This window comes from Panthera tigris, chromosome E1 (assembly GCF_018350195.1).
Source record: "Panthera tigris isolate Pti1 chromosome E1, P.tigris_Pti1_mat1.1, whole genome shotgun sequence".
Taxonomy (NCBI): Eukaryota; Metazoa; Chordata; class Mammalia; order Carnivora; family Felidae; genus Panthera; species Panthera tigris.
In genome coordinates, this window is record NC_056673.1 from 15111343 (window position 1) to 15130314 (window position 18972).

An 18972-nucleotide genomic window follows, 5' to 3' on the forward strand; every position below is an offset into this window, starting at 1 on the left:
TCGCAGCCTTTCGCCGTTTCGCGCTCGTTGGAGAGGCCCGCCTCTTCCCCCGGGCCGAGCCACTCAGAGCCCTTCGTGCCCTCAAGCCCCGCCTCTTACGGAAGCTGAGGCGGAGAGTCAGAATCCGGAAGGAAAACAATTGGTGAGAGTAAGCTGGCCGGGACCTCCTGCAGGAGGGAGGCGGATCGGGCCAGGAGCGGCTGTGGCGGGGACACACGAGGCGGCCGGGCCGTTGCTTGGGACGATGGCGGCTGTGAACCCACGGAAATTAACCGAACCGAGAGGCAAGACGCTTAGGTGAGGAAGGCGGCTGCGGGCAGGCCCGCCTGCTCCGGGCAGGATCACTGCCTCCTACCCATTCCGGGCTGCGGATCTGGGGTAGAACTAGACTGGGAGAGAAAGGACCAGGCCACAGGGCTGATTCTAGTTCAGAGGCCCTCCCCAGTTCTCCCAAGCCGATGTCGAGTGGGCTGTTTTGGGCCCAAGCCCCGCGCCCCCTCCAAATTCAAGCCGCCGAGCTCGTTCCTATTTGGGTGCCCCAAGCAGGTGTCTCAGTTTGCTACTGGCGGAGGCAGCGGTGTCGGGCTGTCTGAAGTTAAAGACATAACAAGGCATTCTTCTGTCAGCTCTAGAGTAGAAATCTTGTTCTTTTGATCAGCACGTACATCACGGGGTCTACCTGATCCCGTTGTGATCTCCTGAAATCCGAAATCAGATTTAGATAAGATCTTTAGCGAAGGGATATAGCCTGGTCCCATGCTTGCTCTTTAGCAAAGAACACCACTAATCACCAACTTAGTGCAAGTCACAATGCAGGGATTTGCTGCTAATCGTCGGATCTGAGAGTGAGGGCAAGAAATCCCGACTTTTGTTCTCCATCCATTTAGAGCTGGTCCGTGGGAAAACAAAGAGCCTTGCACTAAAAGGGTTGTTTTTCTTAATCCTTTGTTGGACAGCAGGGGGAGATCTTAAACTAACGTAGCCCAGAATCTCTGGCCGAATGCCTAGAAAGGTGGTTTGTGTATTGTTTTGTTGATGTTCATAGGGAGGGGCAGGAAGTTGTTTTAAAAAGGCCGAGAATTTCAAATTGTGCTTTTTAGAACACGGACCTCTAAGAACAGGATCTGGTGAAGAAGAGATGTTTTTAGACGTCCTGCCCTTCTCTCCCACCTCTTTCAACCCCCTTGTAGCTGCTCCCATTCTCGGTTTGCAGCTGCTGCAGATCCTCTCCTCAGTGTCCCTAAGACTCACCTAGGGATTGGTGGCTGTCTTTGGTCTCTGCAGGGTTTGTAGCTCTGTACTGAGCAGAGTCGGGCTCTCTTGGAGTATTGCTGTAACTATTCAATTAAAGAGATCTGCAAGTGTCTTTTCCCCGGAGCCTCTGATGTGATCCATTGTTATTGAAAGCTGCTGATCTAAGTTCTGTTGCTTCCCTAGCGTGAAGCCAAGGTTGAGGATGTTATCCAACTGATGACTTTTCCCAAAAGAGGGTAGACTCTTGAGAGAGATGTTGAGAACCTTGTTATTTAGGATCTTCTCTTTGGGCTCCCTGAAATGTTTGGCAGAATTTGGTTATGCTCCAGGGACCTCCTAGGAAGAAGGAAGGAAGGGAATGTGGTATTGTTATCTTCTGTTATTTTTGAAATTCTCCTGTCTTGTAGTGCCGAGGCCTCTTACAAGGTAAAAACTGAACCTCCAGAATCTTTCTGGTGGTCTTAGGAGCCCTGAGGTGTGAATGGCTGATGGAATTATTAAGTTCCTGACGACCCACCCCATCCCCACCCCTTCCCTTGCCTGCCCCGGAAACCTTTGAGCAGCTTTGCTGATGTCAGCAGCACCCATGCTGCCAGGTGTGGGCAGCTGTGGGCCTGCATGGAGGAGCCAAAGCAGGATGGAATTGTCCTGCTTCAGGACGGAAGTCAGGATGAAGAGCCTGCAGTTCAGTGCACCTCTTCCCACACCCAGGTGCAGAAACACATTTCCCACTACGATTGCAGGGGATCGTGGTGCGGCCGTCAGCGGGCCTCGGCCCGTTTGTTACCGGGATAAGGTCTTACCCTCCTTCCTCCACGACTTCCCTTTGCATCCCTTCCACAGCATCCATGTTGTGACGTGGAACGTGGCCTCTGCAGCACCTCCTCTAGACCTCAGTGATCTTCTTCAGCTCAACAAAGAGAACCTGAGTGTGGACATGTATGTCATTGGGTAGGTGTCTGCAATGCCCCCTCACCCTTCCCCATATCTGAGATAGGTAAGCCCAGCCAGTCCCAAATCGTCCCCATGGGGAACTGTGACCTGTCCTCCCTTGCTCTGGAGTCTGAAGGCTAGGAGCTTTCAGCCAGTCAGTGTCTCTTGTCCTGAGTTAGTGATGGCGAAGGTTGGCGATCAACAGCCAGGGGAGGGAGAGATCACGGTCATGAGTACCCAAGGTTTGAAAGTGCTGAGGGCAGTATAAAATGTCTGTGGCAGAGGCAGTACCCTCTAGGCCAGGGGGAGATCCTCTGACCTGGGATGGGCAGTTTGCAGGAAATGAACTGTGGGATCATGAGCCTCCTTTCTGACACTGCCTTTGAAGACCCATGGAGCAGTTTCTTCATGGATGTGCTTTCCCCTCTGACCTTCGTCAAGGTAACTTACAAGTTCATGGGCAGTTGGGAAATGTATCTCCCCTCTCCTCACTAACCCCCAGTCCTTTGGTCTCCCACTCAGGCTTTCATGCTGTTTCCATTTATTTAAAGGCCTGAACTTCAGTTGCACCTGGCTTCCTGGTGCTCCTGTCTGCCTTGTGTCTTTCCAATGTAGCTGGAGCTGAGCTGGGACCCCGGGGGGTTAGTTTAACACCTTGATATTTTTCAGATTGGGAGAATCCGGGGGGGGGGGGGTGGAGGGGGGAGCTTATTAACACCTCGGTGCCTACCCTACCGCCAGCCTCCATCTCTACTCACATGCCCAGCCTAAAGTCCCCGAATATAATAATAACTGCTAACATGTATCGAGTGCTTACCTGGTAGTAAGCATTGTAAATAAGCTTTCTATATACATTACTTAGAAACCATAACTCTTGAAATATGGTTATTTTACAGATAAAACCAAGACTCAGAGGTCACACAGGCTATCTGGGATTTAAATCCATATCTTTCAAACTTCATAACCCATGTTTTTGATTACTATACTTTATTGCTATATTGGTGAGCTCTGAGGCTGACAGGTATCCCAAGGCTAGCCTACTGGTATCCGAGGGTGTCCTCTGATCATAGAGGACATGTGCCTCAACTTCTAGGGGCCCAGAGGTTAGGAGAGGGGAGATAGATGGGGAGGAAAATAGTTCTCAGTCTGAAAGGCCAGTATTCTTTGGGGAAACTAGACCATAGGAGACTCCACAGGAAGGCTCTAGATTGCTACATCTTCACCTTTATGTCCTGCGCAGCTGAGGGATGAAGCATCCTCCCATTCAGAGCGCCTCATGCAGTGCTTCTAGGAAATACCAGAATTCCTCTATTCCTCTCCCTGGGCAACTGGATTTCTTCAGAATTGATTCTCTTACCCCAGTTTGCCTAAAGATGCCAAGGCAACAGATGTGAGTCCTCTTGAGGGCAGAGCCAGGAGGAGGGAATACAAGTTTTGTCCTGCTGCTGAGGCTAGAAAAGGCCAACCCCCAAGCCCTTGGTCTTCTCCAGATGAAACTCAGGCCTCTTTCTACAGACGAGGAGCTAGAGCCTCTGTGAAGGCAGAACCATTACTCTCACCACCCACTCTCTTCCCAAGATTGGAGGCCTCCTTGCGCCCCAGCTAACTGGCAAGGGATTGGTAGAATGGAATGGAGCCAAGGAAATTAGCTCAGTTTGTGGCGGGGACACAACCCATTCCACCCATGCAGCCTCCCGCGTTTGGGAGGACTGCCTGAGGGGCTGGCACCCAAAGCAGATAGACGTCCCTCCTCCCCCTAGCCAAGAATTGAGGGGAAGGGGTGAGTCCTGCTTGCAGCCTCTTCCTTTGGCAGGAGTTTGCCAATTATAGGTTGAGAAGCCTGGGCCTGATGCCCTCTGCCTGCTCCAGAGCCCCTATCTGCCTCCCTTTAGGCCCTTCCTTAGCTCCTCCTACTTCACTTCCTCCAACCGAACTTCCCCTCTCCCGCCTTCCCACCCCCCCCCCTCCCTGGCCCTACCCTTTCTCCCAGTCTGAGGCTTTCCTGCCTCTGCCACCCCCCCCCTTCCCCACCAGTCCCTGCTGCTTCACAGAGTGGACTGGTGCCTTTGTGCTGGGTCCCAGTGGCCCAGACCTGCTCTGTGGATTAGGATTAAGCTTGACAGCCCTTCCTGGATCTTTATCGGTTCCTTAGTCCGGTCCATTATCCTGTGCTTGTGAATGGGAGAGACCAAGACTGGGGCTGGAGGGTGGGGCTGAGGACACATCTGTAGCAACCTCTACCCAGCCCTAGGTTTCCACGCCTCCCTCACTCGTTCCTGGGTTTGGGGTTCTCCCTGCTTTGACTCCTCCACTGTGCCAAAGCTCCTGGCCTGCGGCATCAAGTTTCATAATTCCTGGAAGGCCCCAGTACACACTCCCCACCCGGGGATTTCCTCCTTGGCCTCTGCACCTCATGCTCCGGAAACAGCTACTCGGGTGGTAGGTGTAGACAGCCTGAAGCTGAGTGAGAGGGTCACTGGCTAGGGCCCTTTCCCACCCCACCTCAAAGAGAGCAAGGATTTTGGTGACCCCAGACCTCTAATACTGTTATCCAAGTAGTCCTACTGGTTCCTTAGTCTCCTTGAGCCTCAGCCTTCCATCTGCAGAACAGGGACATTGGTGCAGAGGTTAAATGCGGTATGAAGGGTTTGTGTAGATGGTGGCCGTTCTCCCCAGCCCGTAAACACATGTCCACTGTGCTTGCTCTCATTGCCTTTGTGGAAATGCAACGAACCACAGGGTATAATTATTTTGTGGAGCATTTTCTTAATTTTCCATTGACCTATACTGTTTGCAAAATTAAGCGTATTTTTTATGGATTTTTATGTGTATATGCACCAATATTATCACCTGTCAAGTCAGCAAGTCAAGATACAGAATACGTTTAGCACCCTAGAAGGCTCTCTCATGTTCTTTACCTGAATTTACTTTCTTTTTTTTTTTTTTTAAGTAGGCTCCACGCCCAACGTGAGGCTTGAACTCACAATCCTGAGATCAAGGTCACATGCTCTACCGACTGAAGTCATCCAGGCACCCCTCCCTGAATTTACTTATATGTATTTTTTAATTTTGTAAAATGGTTATAAGAGGGAGGGAGAGAGACAAAGGGGCAGAGAGAAAGAATCAAGCAGGCTCCATGCTGTCAGCGTAGAGACTGACTCAGGGCTTGATCTCACAACTGGTGAGATCATGACCTGAGCCAAAATTAAGAGTCATATGATTAAGTGACTGAAGCGGTCCCCTAAATTTACTTTTATTTATTTATGTATTAATGTATGTATGTATTTATTTATTTTTAAATGTTTATTTTTGAATGTGCATGTGCATGCTCACGGGGGAGGGGCAGAGAGAGGGGGACAGAGGATCCAAAAGAGGCTCTGTGCTGACAGCAGCAATCCCAGTGCGAGGCTCGAACTTACAAACCATAAGATCATAACGTGAGCCGAGGTCAGATGCTTAACTGACCAAGCCACCCAGGCACCACCCCCCTGCCACCCAATTTACTTTTAAAAACTTTAAATCAAGGGCGCATGGCTGGTTCAATCAGAAGAGCCTGCGACTCTTGATCTCAGGGTCATGAGTTCAAGCCCCATTTTGGGTGTAGATTACTTTAAAAAAAAAAAAAATCCATGGGATGCCTGGGTGGCTCCGTCGGTTGAGCATCCGCCTTCGGCTCAGGTCATGATCTTGCAGTTTGTGAGTTTGAGCCCCGCGTCAGGCTCTGTGCTGACAGCTCAGAGCCTGGAGCCTACTTCAGATTCTGTGTCTCCCTCTCTCTCTGCCCTTCCCCTGCTCATGCTCTGTCTCTCAATAATAAATGTTAAAAACAAAAAATAAATCCTTAAACCAAAAAATAGCAGCTACCAGTTAATCCTTCCAGCATCTGTGAGATAGATGAGATAGATTCCTGCTTTATCAATGATAAAATAGACTGAGACTTGGCCCAGTATCAAATACTCTTGGGCTTTGAACCCAGATCTGGCTAACTTCAAAGCCACTGCCCTTAGCCACTATCCTGCATTGTGCCATTCCTCTCTGAGGCCCTGGCCCACAGGGGTAGCAGCCCACAGTGCCCAAAGGACCTACAGAGCATGGGTGAGAGGAGCCCCTGGGTTCCATGGGACTGGGACTGAAGAGTCAGTGCCCTCCTGATGGCAGGGTACCCTGGTGGCCTTGTCTTCCCTGCCTTCCACCCAAGGCCAAGAACAGAAACTGGAACTTGCTCAGCTCCCAGAATGCATCATTTGGCAGCTAAGGGGAGTGAGACTGGAGCTGAGATACCATTGACCTCAGGGCTGGGCAGAGTCGTGCTCAGCCAGTGCAGGGAAATGAATGACCATTGTCCCCCCCTGTGCTGTAGGTCTCCAGTGTCCGCATGCAGGGGCTCCTCTTACTCTTCTTTGCCAAGCATCAGCATTTGCCCTTTGTCCAGATCCTCTCTACTAAATCCACCCCCACTGGCCTCTTCGGGTACTGGGTAAGGACTGAGCTGTGGTCTGAGTTGTGAGCTGGGAGGCCTCCTGCCACTGGGCCGGGGAGGGCTGGGTTCTTTAGAGGTGAGCAAATAAAAGAGGGGGTGAAATGAATCTTAGCATTCTTCCAGGCCAGTGCCCCACATATCTGCTCTCCTGCCCCTGGGAGCTTAGCACCCCTGAGACCTCAGACTGGGTGAGCTGGGCTCTTAGATGGAGATGTCGCTCCAGGGAGCTGAGTGTCTGGCCCTGCAATGGGAAAGGGGAGGTGATTCTCACCCAGAGCGACTTCCCACCCTTCTGCCCACCTGTTCCACCAGGGGAACAAAGGGGGCATCAACATCTGCCTGAAGCTTTATGGCTACTATGTCAGCATCATCAACTGCCACCTCCCCCCCCACATGGCCAACAATGACCAGCGGCTGCAGCACTTTGACCGGATCCTGGAGATGCAAAATTTTGAGGGACAGAACATCCCCAACATCCTGGACCATGAGTGAGCATGTGCTTGTAAACTGCTGCCCCTGCGGTCAGCCCAGGCTAGCATCCTCCTCAGGCAGCTTTGCTCCCCTCCCCCCCTTTCCCAGCCTCTTCCCTAACGCTCCATCTACTCTCCCATCCAGCTTTGCCTCCCTGGCCTGCCTAGGAGCTCTAGACACTTCTGAACACCCCAGATTGAGAAGGCCATGGTTCCTTGAGGTCACCCACAGGGAGCTGATTCTCAGCCTTGCCTGGTGGCCAGTTGAGGGGGGGAGTGGGAGGCCTAGAGCCTGCTCTGTATTTGCTACTTGCCCCCAGGGGCTGGCCTCTTTGGAGGACAAGGAAGTGGCTGTCAGAACAGCCCGGTAGGACCCATGCCACGTCGTTACCATTACTGGCTCCTCTCCCAGCATCTGGCGCCTCACCTGCTCCTCGAGCTCTGTGCCAGAGGAGTGAGCGGCCCCGGGGTCCATTGCTCCTGTCTTCTCTTACCTCATCATAGCCCTCAGCTGCCTTCTTTTCTCTCTGCAGCCTCATTCTCTGGTTTGGAGACATGAACTTTCGGATCGAGGACTTTGGGCTGCATTTTGTTCGGGAATCCATAAAAAATCGGTGCTACAGTGACCTGTGGGAGAAGGATCAGGTATCAAATGAAGGAAGGGTCCAGAGGGGTGATCTGAGCCCATTGTGGAGGCCTAACATCAAATGTGGGGAGCACTGCTCGGGTTCCTGAGCACCTGTCCCCCATTCCCAAGCCTCTGAAGTCCCTGTTCCCTTTGCACCCAGAGGCCTGGTCTTCGCCTGGAGGAGCTGCCGGGTGTGAAATAAGTTGGGGAATGAGAAGGGCTTCCGCCTGCCGTGGCCCCGCACCAGACGCTGACTCTCCTATACCCTGTTGTCTTTCCCATCCCCAGGCTTGCTTGCCTTCTGGAGGATGAGATACTACCCCTTTGGGGGCACCCTGGCTACCCAAATACACTGTGATACATGTCTGCTAGTGTCTCCCAGACAGATGCAATTCAAAGCCCGCTCCCTAGAGTCCAAGGACTGGGAAATGGCAGGCATCTGCCTCTCGCGGGACTAGGGATCTCGCGTGATGTTTACAAAGGGATCCAGCTGCTTTCCTGGGGGTGGAGTGGGGATGGGGTGCTGAGGTTGCCACCGGGGCGGCGGTGAGGAAGGGAAGACGTGTTGCTGGACTCTTGCCTAGCGTGCCGGCACGTGCTCATCCCTTGAATGGAGTGTGTGCTGGGCCACTGGGTCAGGACTCCTAGGAGATGGGACTGTTCTTTCTCTCTAGCTCAGCATTGCCAAGAAACACGACCCGCTGCTCCGGGAGTTCCAGGAGGGCCCTCTGCTCTTCCCGCCCACCTACAAGTTTGATAAGAACTCCAACAACTACGATACCAGGTGAGGGGGCTCCACCAGGAGAGGGTCAGCCTGCCGCAGATTTGGAATTAGCCTGTGAGGAGGAAGTGCAGGGCCAGGAGGCCCGGGAAGTCGGGTTGTACGGGCCCTAGTGGCAGAGGGAGCTGCCTCACAGAAGTGTTAGAAAGCGGGAACAGATCCGGCCAGCCACCACCTCGGGAATGGCACCTCCCACCCACCTCATGAGGCGCTGACCACAGGAGCTGCCCCAGATTGTCCTCGGAGAGCATGGAGGTGCTGACGAGGCTGCAGGGTGGGGGTGGGGGCAGGGCAGGTAGGGCAGGAGGAAGGGGGGAAGCAGCTCATTCCTCCCTTGGGAGGGACCGTATTTCAGCATTCTGGGCACCCTTGTCCACACTTCCCCAGACCTTCTGGTCCCTCCCAGACAGGGGGACAGAAATCTCAGCTCAGCCAGTTACTGGTATGAAGTGTCCCTGCCCCAGCTGTGGGTGAATCAGGTACTATTTAGGAAGATGAAATAGTAGTTGTCGGGGCGGGGAGGAGTTTATGGGAAACAGTATAGAGACGGTGCAGCTGGCAGTCAGAGGTACAGCTCTGCCCCTCGCCGGCTGCATGACCTTGGACAGGTGTTTAAGCCTCAGTCTTGTCATCTATAAAATGGGGGTGCTAACAGTACCCCCCCTCATGAAGTTGAGGATTGAACGAGACCTTGCATGTGCTTAGCCCGGTGCCTGGCACCTGGTAAGCACGGTGACGACTGCTGTTGTTAGATTCGTGCCTTCAGGTGGTAGTTTTACCAGAAACGTTCCTAAGAAGCCAAGAAAGGGCCAGGTAACCACCAAAACTTTAAGCTCAGGCCGAGGGTCGAAAGCAGCTCCGGCATGGAGTCCCTGGCCCAGTTTGGCAAGGATTCTCATCTCTTTGAAGAAAAAGAATAGGGGCACCTGGCTGGCTCCGTCGGTGGAGCGTACGACACTTGATCCCAGGGTTGTGAGTTCGAGCCCCACGTTGAGCAGGGAGACTACTTAAAGATAAAATGTTAAAAAAAAAAAAAAAAGATAAAATGTTAAAAAAAGAAGAGAAAAAGAAGAACCCCTCACGTGTTCTGGGGGTTTCGTTTCCCCTGGAGCAGCGGCTTCATCTATTCCTCACAGCGGGGCTGCCTTATGAGGGAGGCGGGAAGTGCCTCCAGGGCAGCGCCTCTGGAATTTAGGGAGTGAACAGGTGTCTCCCCAGCCAGGCCAGGAAGACAGGTAGAACCGACGGCCCTGTGCCGGAAGGGGTATGGCAGAGCCACAGCGGCCCCTCCACGGAACGGGGAGAGGGTGAGCCATTTCAGGAGTGTGGAGCAAGACGGGTTGGGGTCATGGCCCGGGCAATGTACACAAGAAGAGGCCATGAACACTGGAAACAGAGTCCAGCCTGGGCAACAGAACAGGCTGGAAAAGAGGTAAGAGGGCAGGTTCTGGCTGGCCAGCTGGCCCGGGGCCACAGCGGCACGGAGAACGCCAGTCTCCGCAGCCATCCATTGGAAATGAGAGCTATCATGGAAATTGGGAGGCCTCGGTGGGACAGGCCCAAGCCTTGGGGCCTGGGACCCTCTGCCAATTGACTTTAAATCCTCACTTGGCAGCAGGAAGAGAGCTGCTGGCAGGCCATGTGACCAGGTGTCCCTCTGTCCCCACCCCGAGGTATGGTAGGGAAACCACCAGGAGACTAGGAATTGTTACAGCTGAGTCTAGGCTGCGGTCAGCAGGGACTGAGATTGGCTAGAGAGGCCCTGAGGTGTTAAAGGACTTCAGAGGACTTCCCCAGGAAGCTCAGCCACTGGTGGCAGAGTTGGGGCTGAGACCTGACTCTGGACTCTGGTGGCCCACGATGCTTCCCTCTAGCCCGCAGTACCTCCACAATCACAGCCGGTCTTGCCAGCAGCCGCAGAAAGGGCGGGATTGGGATAGCAAAGCCTTGCTAAGAAGGAAGCAGGTACTTCCACATGATAGATACAACCCACATTGTGGTCGCCATTACTGAGCACTTGCCGTGTGTCTGTGTAACCAGACTGTTACTCATCCTTGAAAACTCAGTTCAGACATCACGTCTGTTAGAAGGCCTTCCTTGACCCTCCCCCATCCCACCGAGAGTCCTCTCCTGCCGGCATGCCTCCTGAAACCCCTGCACACATCATGCTTTTGGTATTGTTCTCAAGACACGGTGTGCTTTTCTTGCTCTACTATGAATGCCTGAAGAGAGCTGATTTATGACCGTTTCTGGTATGTAGCATAGTGCCTGGCGTATGTTTGAATCAGGAGCCTGAGAGGACAAAAGGAAGAAAGATAAGTTATTTAAGGAGCAGCCAGCCTAGTAGAGAGACCCACCCATAGCAAGAGATCCAAATAAACACTCTCAAGTCCAAGAGTTGGCCAGTAAAAGGTTCTAGAGCTCTGTAAGTGCCGAAGGAAGTTGAGCGAATGGTAAGGAGACAGACAGCTGAAGCCAGGAGGAGTCAGTCAGAGCTGCTGTCAAGGAAGCAGCAGACTTTGGCAGAAAGAAGGGCAGACGTTCCGGTCAATCAGCAGCACCGATGAGAGGCACCTTGAGAAGAGGCTGACCAGCCATACAATGTGGCTGCGAGTGAGTTGTATACAGGGCATAGTACGCACACGGCTCTGCCCAGCCACAGCAGCGTCCCTGAGCCAAGATGTAATGAGAAACGAGGTCAGCTCCATTACAGGGGAGGGTGAAAGGGCCCAGAGCGGGAAATCCTGTTATAGTCAGGGATTGCGATAGGATTTTGTTACAGTCAACACGAGCCTGGTCAACCTCTCCACTAGGCGATGAGCAGAGGTTATTATGCTCAATCTAGTCAAAACTCATGTCCAGAGTTCAGTGAGACACTTAGAAGCCATCTATAGGGAGCGGAAGGGAAAGTCCACTTCTGACCTAGAAATGGAACACTTCCCTACTTTAGGGTCAGTAAATTGGCTCAGTTTTCTAGCTCCTAAAGAGAAATTTGCAGAGTTATATTCGGTTTTAATTTTTCAAAAATTAGGACACAGTAATATCCAGAAGCATTTCTTATACTCAGTCATACCATTCAGCCAAAAAGCAAAAGCGAGGTCCAGTTCTATACGGCATGCTCTGAGACAGTTCTGGCTGCTGGGAATTGGCCACAGGGGAGTGCCGTGGAAGGAGTGTGGACTTCGTAGACCTGGGCAAACGTCCGACTTCTGTCTGGACAGGGTGACCTCTGAACTTCAGGGTCTTGTAGAAGGACGAAAATGCGCCCTGTGACATTCTTCCGGTGTTGAGAGGGTTAGAACAGTCCGTGAGACACCTGTCACAGTGTCTAATGCACAGAAGGACCCCATGTTTTGCTCTTGTTATTTTTAGAAATGGAGAACTGGGGGAATTTAATTTGTGCACATTTAACTTGCTTCCTGTCTTTTGTTTGTCAAACAAGCTCTTTGAGGACCTTGTCAATCCCATTTTTCAGGTCCCCAGTTGCCTGGCATATAATAAGGGCTCAGTAAATCTTTGTTGAAAGACTGAACAATACAGGTGCCCAGTGATAAGCCTGGGCCAGGCCATGGAAAAGGAAGAAAGGGAGACAGGCTGTGGTCCGGTCTTGGGGAAGATCTTGAAGTCACCATGATAGGGAAGTTGAGGAGGGGGAACACTTTGAAAGGAAGAGTGGTGTATTTATGTGGCGCATCACCAAGTATAAGCATTGCTGGGTACTGAATGTAGGTTCAGTAGGTTCTGAGATTCTGTTTATAGTCTCTGGGATGGAAATAGCACATTCTGATGTGCTCTGACCAGTCCTCAGAAGAGTGAAAAGTTGAAACAACCCCAGGAGCCCCAAACAGATGTGCTTCAGCCAGTTAGCACTTTTTGGCCACTCCCTTGACGCACATTAATTTATTTGGTCCTCACAATGTGTCTTTGAAGTAGGTACTGTTATCACCCCATCTTAGAGTTGAAGAAACTGAGGCTTGGAGTAGTGAAGTCACTTGCCCAAGGGCACATAGCTTTCTCTCTCTCTCTCTCTTTTTTAAACTAAATTACCAGTTAATTATAAAAAGATGTAATTCAGGAACAGGCAGATGAAAGAGATGCGTAGGGCAAGGTATGGGGAGAGGGCGAGGAGCTTCCCTGCCCTCTGAGCCCGCCACGCTCTTCAAATCACATGTTCACCAACCAGAACCATGTAGCTCTTAAATAACAGAGCAGGACCTTCCCCCAACTCCTGTTGTCTGATTCCAGAGTCAGAGTTTACCAGCAGGACACCATTCTGCCTCTGTTGCTGGAAGACTATTGCTGTTGAATTGACAACAGTACGTCGGAAATGTTCATTTAAAACAGTGAAAGAGGGCGGGGTGGGGGGGCGGTGCCTGGGTTGCTCAGTTGGTTGAGCGACCGACTCTTGATTTCAGCTCGGGTCATGATCTCATGGTTCGTGAGATCAAGCCCAGCGTGAGGCTCTGCGCTGACTGTGCAGAACCTGCTTGAGATTCTCTCTCCCTCTCTCTCTCTCTCTCTCTCTCTCTCTCTCTCCTCTCTCTCTCTCTCTCTCACCCTCCACTCAAAAAAAAAAAAACTTAATTAATTAATTAATTAATTTATTTTTAATTAATTAAAAACGGGATGAAACAAGACAAAAATAACATTTCAAACTGGTTATCAACATCTGAAACCGTATACGTTAGGATTAGATGATCATTTTTGAGGAGAGAGATTGAGTTTGGGGTTTTAGTTAGTTTGGGTTCCATACACCATTAAGTACCTACTACGTGCCAGGCTCTGTACTAATGCTGAGAATACACAGGGGACTCAAGAGCCAGTCCTGCCTTCCGAGCTCACGCTAAGCGACGTGCTGACTGGGAAACAAAACGGCCGCGCTGTATAACATAATTAGGGAAGCACCGGTGTAAAATGCTTTGGAAGCAAAAAGGAGAGCTCAAAGCTGGCTTTATGACAAAGACAGCTTTGGAATTGGGCCTCTCCCTGTGAAGAAGTATGTTCCGGGCAGCAAAAACTGCAAGAGTAAAGGTCCTGAGGCTTAAGAATCACTGTGGTAGATGGGTCTGGGACAGTGGTGGGAGACAAGGTAGGACAGGGGTGTGAGACTCCTGAGCACCTTGAAAGCCATATTTGGGGACTTGAGCTTTATTTTGGAGGCATGAAGACTCCTTAAAGGTTTTAAAAGGGGGGGGGCAGTTTTTAAAGTAGGGAACCATCTGAACAGGCTTGACTACTCTGGCTTCATTTAAAATAAAGGGGGAGGGGGGGCGCCTGGGTGGCTCAGTCGGTTAAGCGTCCGACTTCAGCTCAGGTCACGATCTCACGGTCTGTGAGTTCGAGCCCCTCGTCGGGCTCTGGGCTGATGGCTCAGAGCCTGGAGCCTGCTTCCGATTCTGTGTCTCCCTCTCTCTCTGACCCTCCCCTGCTCATGCTCTGTCTCTCTCTGTCTCAAAAATAAATAAACGTTAAAAAAAAATTTTTTTTAATAAATAAATAAATAAATAAAAATAAAATAAACGTTAAAAAATTTTTTTAAAAAAATAATAAATAAAATAAAGGGGGAGGGGGAGGCGCCTGGGTGGCTCTGTTGGTAAAGCGTCTGACTTCGGCTCAGGTTATGATCTCACGGTTTGTGAGTTCAAGCCTCACGTCAGGCTCTGTGCTGACAGCTCAGAGCCTGGAGACTACTTCCGATTCTGTGTCCCTCTCACTCGTCCCTCCCCCACTCATGCTCTGTCTCTCTCGCTCTCTCTCAAGAATAAATAAAACGTTAAAAAATTTTTTTAATACGTAAAATAAAGGGGGAGGAGATGCCTGGGTGGCTCAGTCGGTTAAGTGTCCAACTCTTGATTTCGCCTCAGGTCACGATCTCACGGTTCATGAGTTCAAGCCCCCCATTGGGCTCTGTGATGACATTGTGGAGCCTGCTTGGGATTCTATCTCTCTCTCTCTCTCTCTCTCTCTCTCTCTCTCTCTCTCTCTCTCTCCCCCCCCCCCCCCCACTCACTCTCTCTCTCTCTCTCTCTCTCAAAATAAATAAATTAAAAAAATAAAATAAAGGGGGGAGGAACCCAGAACAGCCACTGTTCCCACCCCACCCTGTTCCAGGACTCAGGGTCCCCCTTTGGAGGGCAGGGCCTGGTTAGCCAGCCAGTCTTCGAGAACACCAGTAGCTGCCTGGGCATAGCTGTGTTAGGAGTGAGAGATTTGCCTGTCTTGGGGCAACTACAGTTACCTAGGGGAGGAGAGCACTCTTGTCTCCAGGGGCTGTATGGCCCCTCATGCCCTTCAAGGAAGCTTGTAAGCAAACAGGTGAGAGGTCCCTCAGTGGAGGACTCTCGAGAACAAAGAGTCATAATAGCCAGTGACTACAGAGAGCTTATTTTGTACCTACTGCCGTGCTAAATATTTTTTGTGCTTTATCTCATTTAATCACGTCAGCAACCCTTATTACCTTCATTTTACAGATGAGGAGGCTGAGGCCAGGAGGGGTTGGTGTGATGAAGAGCGTGTGCTCTGTGGTCATGCTGCCTGCCCTTGAATCCTGGCTCCATGCTCGGTAGCTGTGTGACTTTGGGAAAGTTGCTTCCCCTCTAAATCTCAATTTCTCCACCTGTGGAGTGGAGAGTGGAACAAACAGTATCGATGGCAGGCATAGACAGCTTCTCCAAATGCTTCCCTTTCCTTTCCTGAGGCTGTGCCTTTAGTGAGGGGGAAGCCAAAGTCAAGCTCACGTCTGACTCCCGAGTCCAGACCTCAGCTTTTTTGAGCTACTGCTGCTTTCGTTTAAGAAAGAAGAAAAGCTTTGAAAAGAAACGGTTCCGAATCACAATTTGATTCATACAAACGTAGACCAGACTGCAGGTCCTTGGCGGAGTCTGACAAAAGCCAACATACTTTTGATTCCCTTGGGCCCCCTCCAGTCTGCTGCCATGCCATACTCCAGCTGTGGCCCAGGGCTGTCAGGGCCACTGATAGCCCCTGGTGTTAGGGGCTCCAGCAAGCTTGTGGGGGGTAACTTCTTGCTCTCCTGCCAACCCTTCTCTCCTCCTTCTTTTTCTCCACCCACCCCCACCCCCACCGGCAGTGAGAAAAAACGCAAGCCCGCATGGACCGACCGCATCCTGTGGAGGTTGAAGCGGCAGCCCCAGGCCAACCCCCACACCCCGAGACTGCCAGCCCCCCACTTCTGCCTGACCCTGAGGAGCTACGTCAGCCACATGGTGTACTGCATCAGTGACCATAAGCCTGTCACCAGCACCTTTGACTTGGAGGTGAATTTCTGGGCTGCCTGGCACTTAACAGAGCACCCGTGCCGGGCCACCTCCCACACCCTCCAGCCCTGGATTCTAATGTCAGCAAACGTCCCAGGGGAGACCTGTAGGAGGACACCACTGCCACTCCTCCCAGGTCAGGTATCCCAGCTCTTAGAAGCTGTGGAGGGCTCTGTCAAAAACGTGTCCAGACCCTTTGTGAACAGGTTTCCATTTCCTCTTGGTACCGTCCCTTGGGGCTAATGAGTTCCATTATGCTTATTACCTACTATGTGAAGTAGGACTTCTTCTTTTTGTCCTAAACCTACCTGGATCAGGTTGCAAAGGGAGCTCCCTACATCCTTGCATCTTGCCATCCAATGACCAAGGCAATGTTGACTTCCCTTGGTGACCCGCTGGCTGCCCTCAGCCTTCACTTTTTCATACTGGTTTGTCTGTCTGTATACCATTGTGTCCCTCCACATGCCTATAGCTGTTCTCCCCAGAGCCTTGGGGAGGGTTCCTGACAAACCCTAGAGGCCTGAGAGCAGCTCTCTGCCTTCTTTCTTAAACCTGTCATCAACTCCCCCATTCTCCTCCACCATCACCCCTCAACACTTGACTCTCTGCGTGGTTACCCACCTGGCCCCCATCCCCATCTTCCCTGGCAGGGCCAGCCACCCCCAACAAACCTTTGGCCCCTTCCTCCAGGTGGCCAGCCAGGGTCTGATACTTTCTCGGGGCAGCCGAGCAGAGTTCGATGCCCACCCCCTTGCGTGCCCTCTTTTCCCCTACTGACCCTGATGTGTTGGAAGGGCCCAGCAAGGACATTCGTCTCAGAGAAAGGAATGATGCTATGGGATTTCAACCCCTTTCCCACTCCTGCGTGTAGCTGAAGCCATTGGTGTCTGCCCCATTGATCACCCTGATACCTGAGGGCCTGTGGACCATGGAAAACGACATGTTGATCAGCTACTCCTTGACCCCAGACTTTCTCAGCAGCCCCTGGGACTGGATTGGACTATACAAGGTGATGTGGCGGGAAAGGCGTGGCGTCCATCAGCCATACTGCTCTGGCTTATCCATCCTGAGGGTTTACGGGAGCTGGGCACAGGCTGAAGAGCTCATGCTCATCCCCCATGGGGGTCCTTGCCCACCTAGGGGCTGGCAGTGAAGGGGACGGTGCATACGCTACAATGGCCAGCCTGGGGAGTAAAACCGTCCTCTCCTTAGGACTTGCCATAGGTCCTGTGTCCTCCCAGACCACTGACTGCCCAATCCCCTCTCCCACAGGTGGGGCTGCGCCACATTAATGACTACGTGTCCTATGTCTGGGTCAGGGACAACCAGGTCTCCTTCAACGATGGGCTGAGCCAGGTACCTGCCCCCTTTCCTAAGCTAGGTATTCCACGTCTCCAGCATGAGGGCTTGCCTGAGCACCGCTCTGTCTTTGGAAAGAACCGAGGCTGGGATGATTTGTTGCTGAGCGCTGGGTGGGGCCCAGCCTGGGGAGGTGACCCCATTCCTATTCATCCTCCCCTCCAGGTATACTTCAATGTCAGCGATATCCCCGAGACTGAGGACCAGTTTCTCCTCTGTTACTATAGCAACAGTCTACATTCTGTGGTGGGGATAAGCAAACCCTTCAAGGTACGGGATGCTGGTGGGGAAGGGGACTGTCAGAGGACTTGAGCTCCTCATCGGTTCTCCGAGGGCACGGGCTAGGAACCCACTTGTACCATGGAGCCGCATCCTTTGAGAATGGGAGTGATGGAAAGGCACAAAGGAAAACCTGCTCTTCCCCTCCCCCCCCCTCCCCCTGCACTTCTACTCACCGCCTGTTTTATCCCTGCAGATCCAGCCTGGCTCCTCCTTGGCAGAGGACCTACTGGGTGAAGCCCAACCACATATCTGAGCCCGGATGAGAGTGGATCCAGGGCGGAGGCCAGAGCTGGCAGCCAGCTCTGCCTACCACTGCCAGGAGCGCTGGGGGCCCAGCCCCCAGAAGAGGCAGCAGGTACCCTCCACCTCCCAGGGGGAGCTCTCGCCACACTCCTATGCTCTCTCTCCAGTCCAGATCTCTGGAATTGGCCACTTGAATACAGGTTTTTGTTGCTGAGATGTGAGTGCAACCAGCTGGTTTGTCAGCAGTGAAGACCTGAGACAGTCCACTGGCTGTGGGAAGACCCTCCAGCCTGCATCTCGTTTCTTGATTTTCCCCACACACACTTCCAGTTCCGCCCAAGCAGGCCTGCCAGGCACATGCCCCATCTGGCACAGGCCTGCATTCTTGTCACGCCATCCTGGGCCTCAGGCTGCCTGGGCGGGGGGGAAGAGATGCTCACATTTGCACAGGCTCTGTAGACTGGTTGGCACAAGCAGCCCTGGGTTCCAGGAGTCTTGGCATCTCATTGCCTGTCCCCCTGAGGGATAGGCAGAGGGCCTGGGGTCCCTGCTTTCAGCAAGGACTAAGTGGGTGGGATGGAGGGGCCCCTTCACCCAGGCTCTCATGTAGATGTTGTGGGCAAGACGATGACTGTCCTGCTGCCAGTACCCCCACCCCAGGATGTCCCAGGGCCGGAGCAGAAGATTGAACCCAGGTTCACTTCTGCTGGTGGGTCAGGCTCCATGCCCCAACCTGTCCTCTTGTGAAGGCACAGACTTTTCCAGGGTGTTCCTCGCCCATTCGTGGCTCATCTGCCCCTACCCTTGCTGCGGTCACTGGCCAGAAACCTGCCCTCTCTCTAGAGTGCCCTAGCACGCAGAAGCGGAGGCCGGCAGAGAAGAGAGCCAGAATCTAGATGTTGGAGAATCTGACCTTGAGGGTGTTCAGAGAGCATTCTCTAGGTGCTGTGTGGGCACTCAGTCCCACCTCCCACCACTTGCCTCCAGCCACTGGTGATTCAACGGCCCTTCTCCAAGGAGAAGACACCTCAGGGAGCCTGCTCTGTGACCATCATGCCCATCCTATGACTTGAGACTGAGGGACGCTGCAGTTGCTCTCTGATCCATACTCCACCCTGGGAGCCGTGTGTACCATGAAGAACTGTCCCCCTGGCTGCTAGCGGGCCATGGCTATCTGTGCTCTGCGTCTATTGTGTTGGAGGATAATTAGAAACATGACTTTTACACTTGTGTGTGACTCTGTGGCACCTAGTAATGGGCCCTTT

At 52.3% G+C, this 18972-nt stretch overlaps 1 protein-coding gene across 3 annotated transcripts; it reads left to right on the top strand.

Moving 5' to 3' along the window:
• The first annotated feature begins 20 nt into the window (after positions 1-20).
• Positions 21-18931, top strand: INPP5K (inositol polyphosphate-5-phosphatase K). Of its 3 annotated transcripts, none has more exons than XM_007076109.3 (12): positions 21-297; positions 2098-2205; positions 2520-2628; positions 6548-6664; positions 6980-7155; positions 7671-7782; positions 8440-8549; positions 15637-15823; positions 16695-16832; positions 17096-17179; positions 17348-17452; positions 17658-18931. In XM_007076109.3, exons 1-12 carry the CDS (start codon positions 245-247, stop codon positions 17715-17717), a joined length of 1359 nt encoding a protein of 452 aa, XP_007076171.2. In that variant the 5' UTR covers positions 21-244; the 3' UTR covers positions 17718-18931. The 3 variants fall into 3 exon arrangements, with proteins under 3 accessions (XP_007076171.2, XP_042823445.1, XP_042823446.1); XM_042967512.1 differs by lacking the exon at positions 21-297 and adding an exon at positions 692-1965; XM_042967511.1 differs by lacking the exon at positions 6548-6664.
• The last annotated feature ends 41 nt before the right edge of the window (positions 18932-18972 follow it).

Bases quoted from the DNA above. Each gene is read 5' to 3' on its own strand.
- INPP5K (XM_042967512.1), top strand. From the start codon at position 1,826: ATGTCAGCAGCACCCATGCTGCCAGGTGTGGGCAGCTGTGGGCCTGCA. The intron at 7,783-8,439 runs GTATCAAATGAA...CTTTCTCTCTAG, and splicing joins ACCTGTGGGAGAAGGATCAG to CTCAGCATTGCCAAGAAACA. The intron at 17,180-17,347 runs GTACCTGCCCCC...CCTCCCCTCCAG, and splicing joins TCAACGATGGGCTGAGCCAG to GTATACTTCAATGTCAGCGA.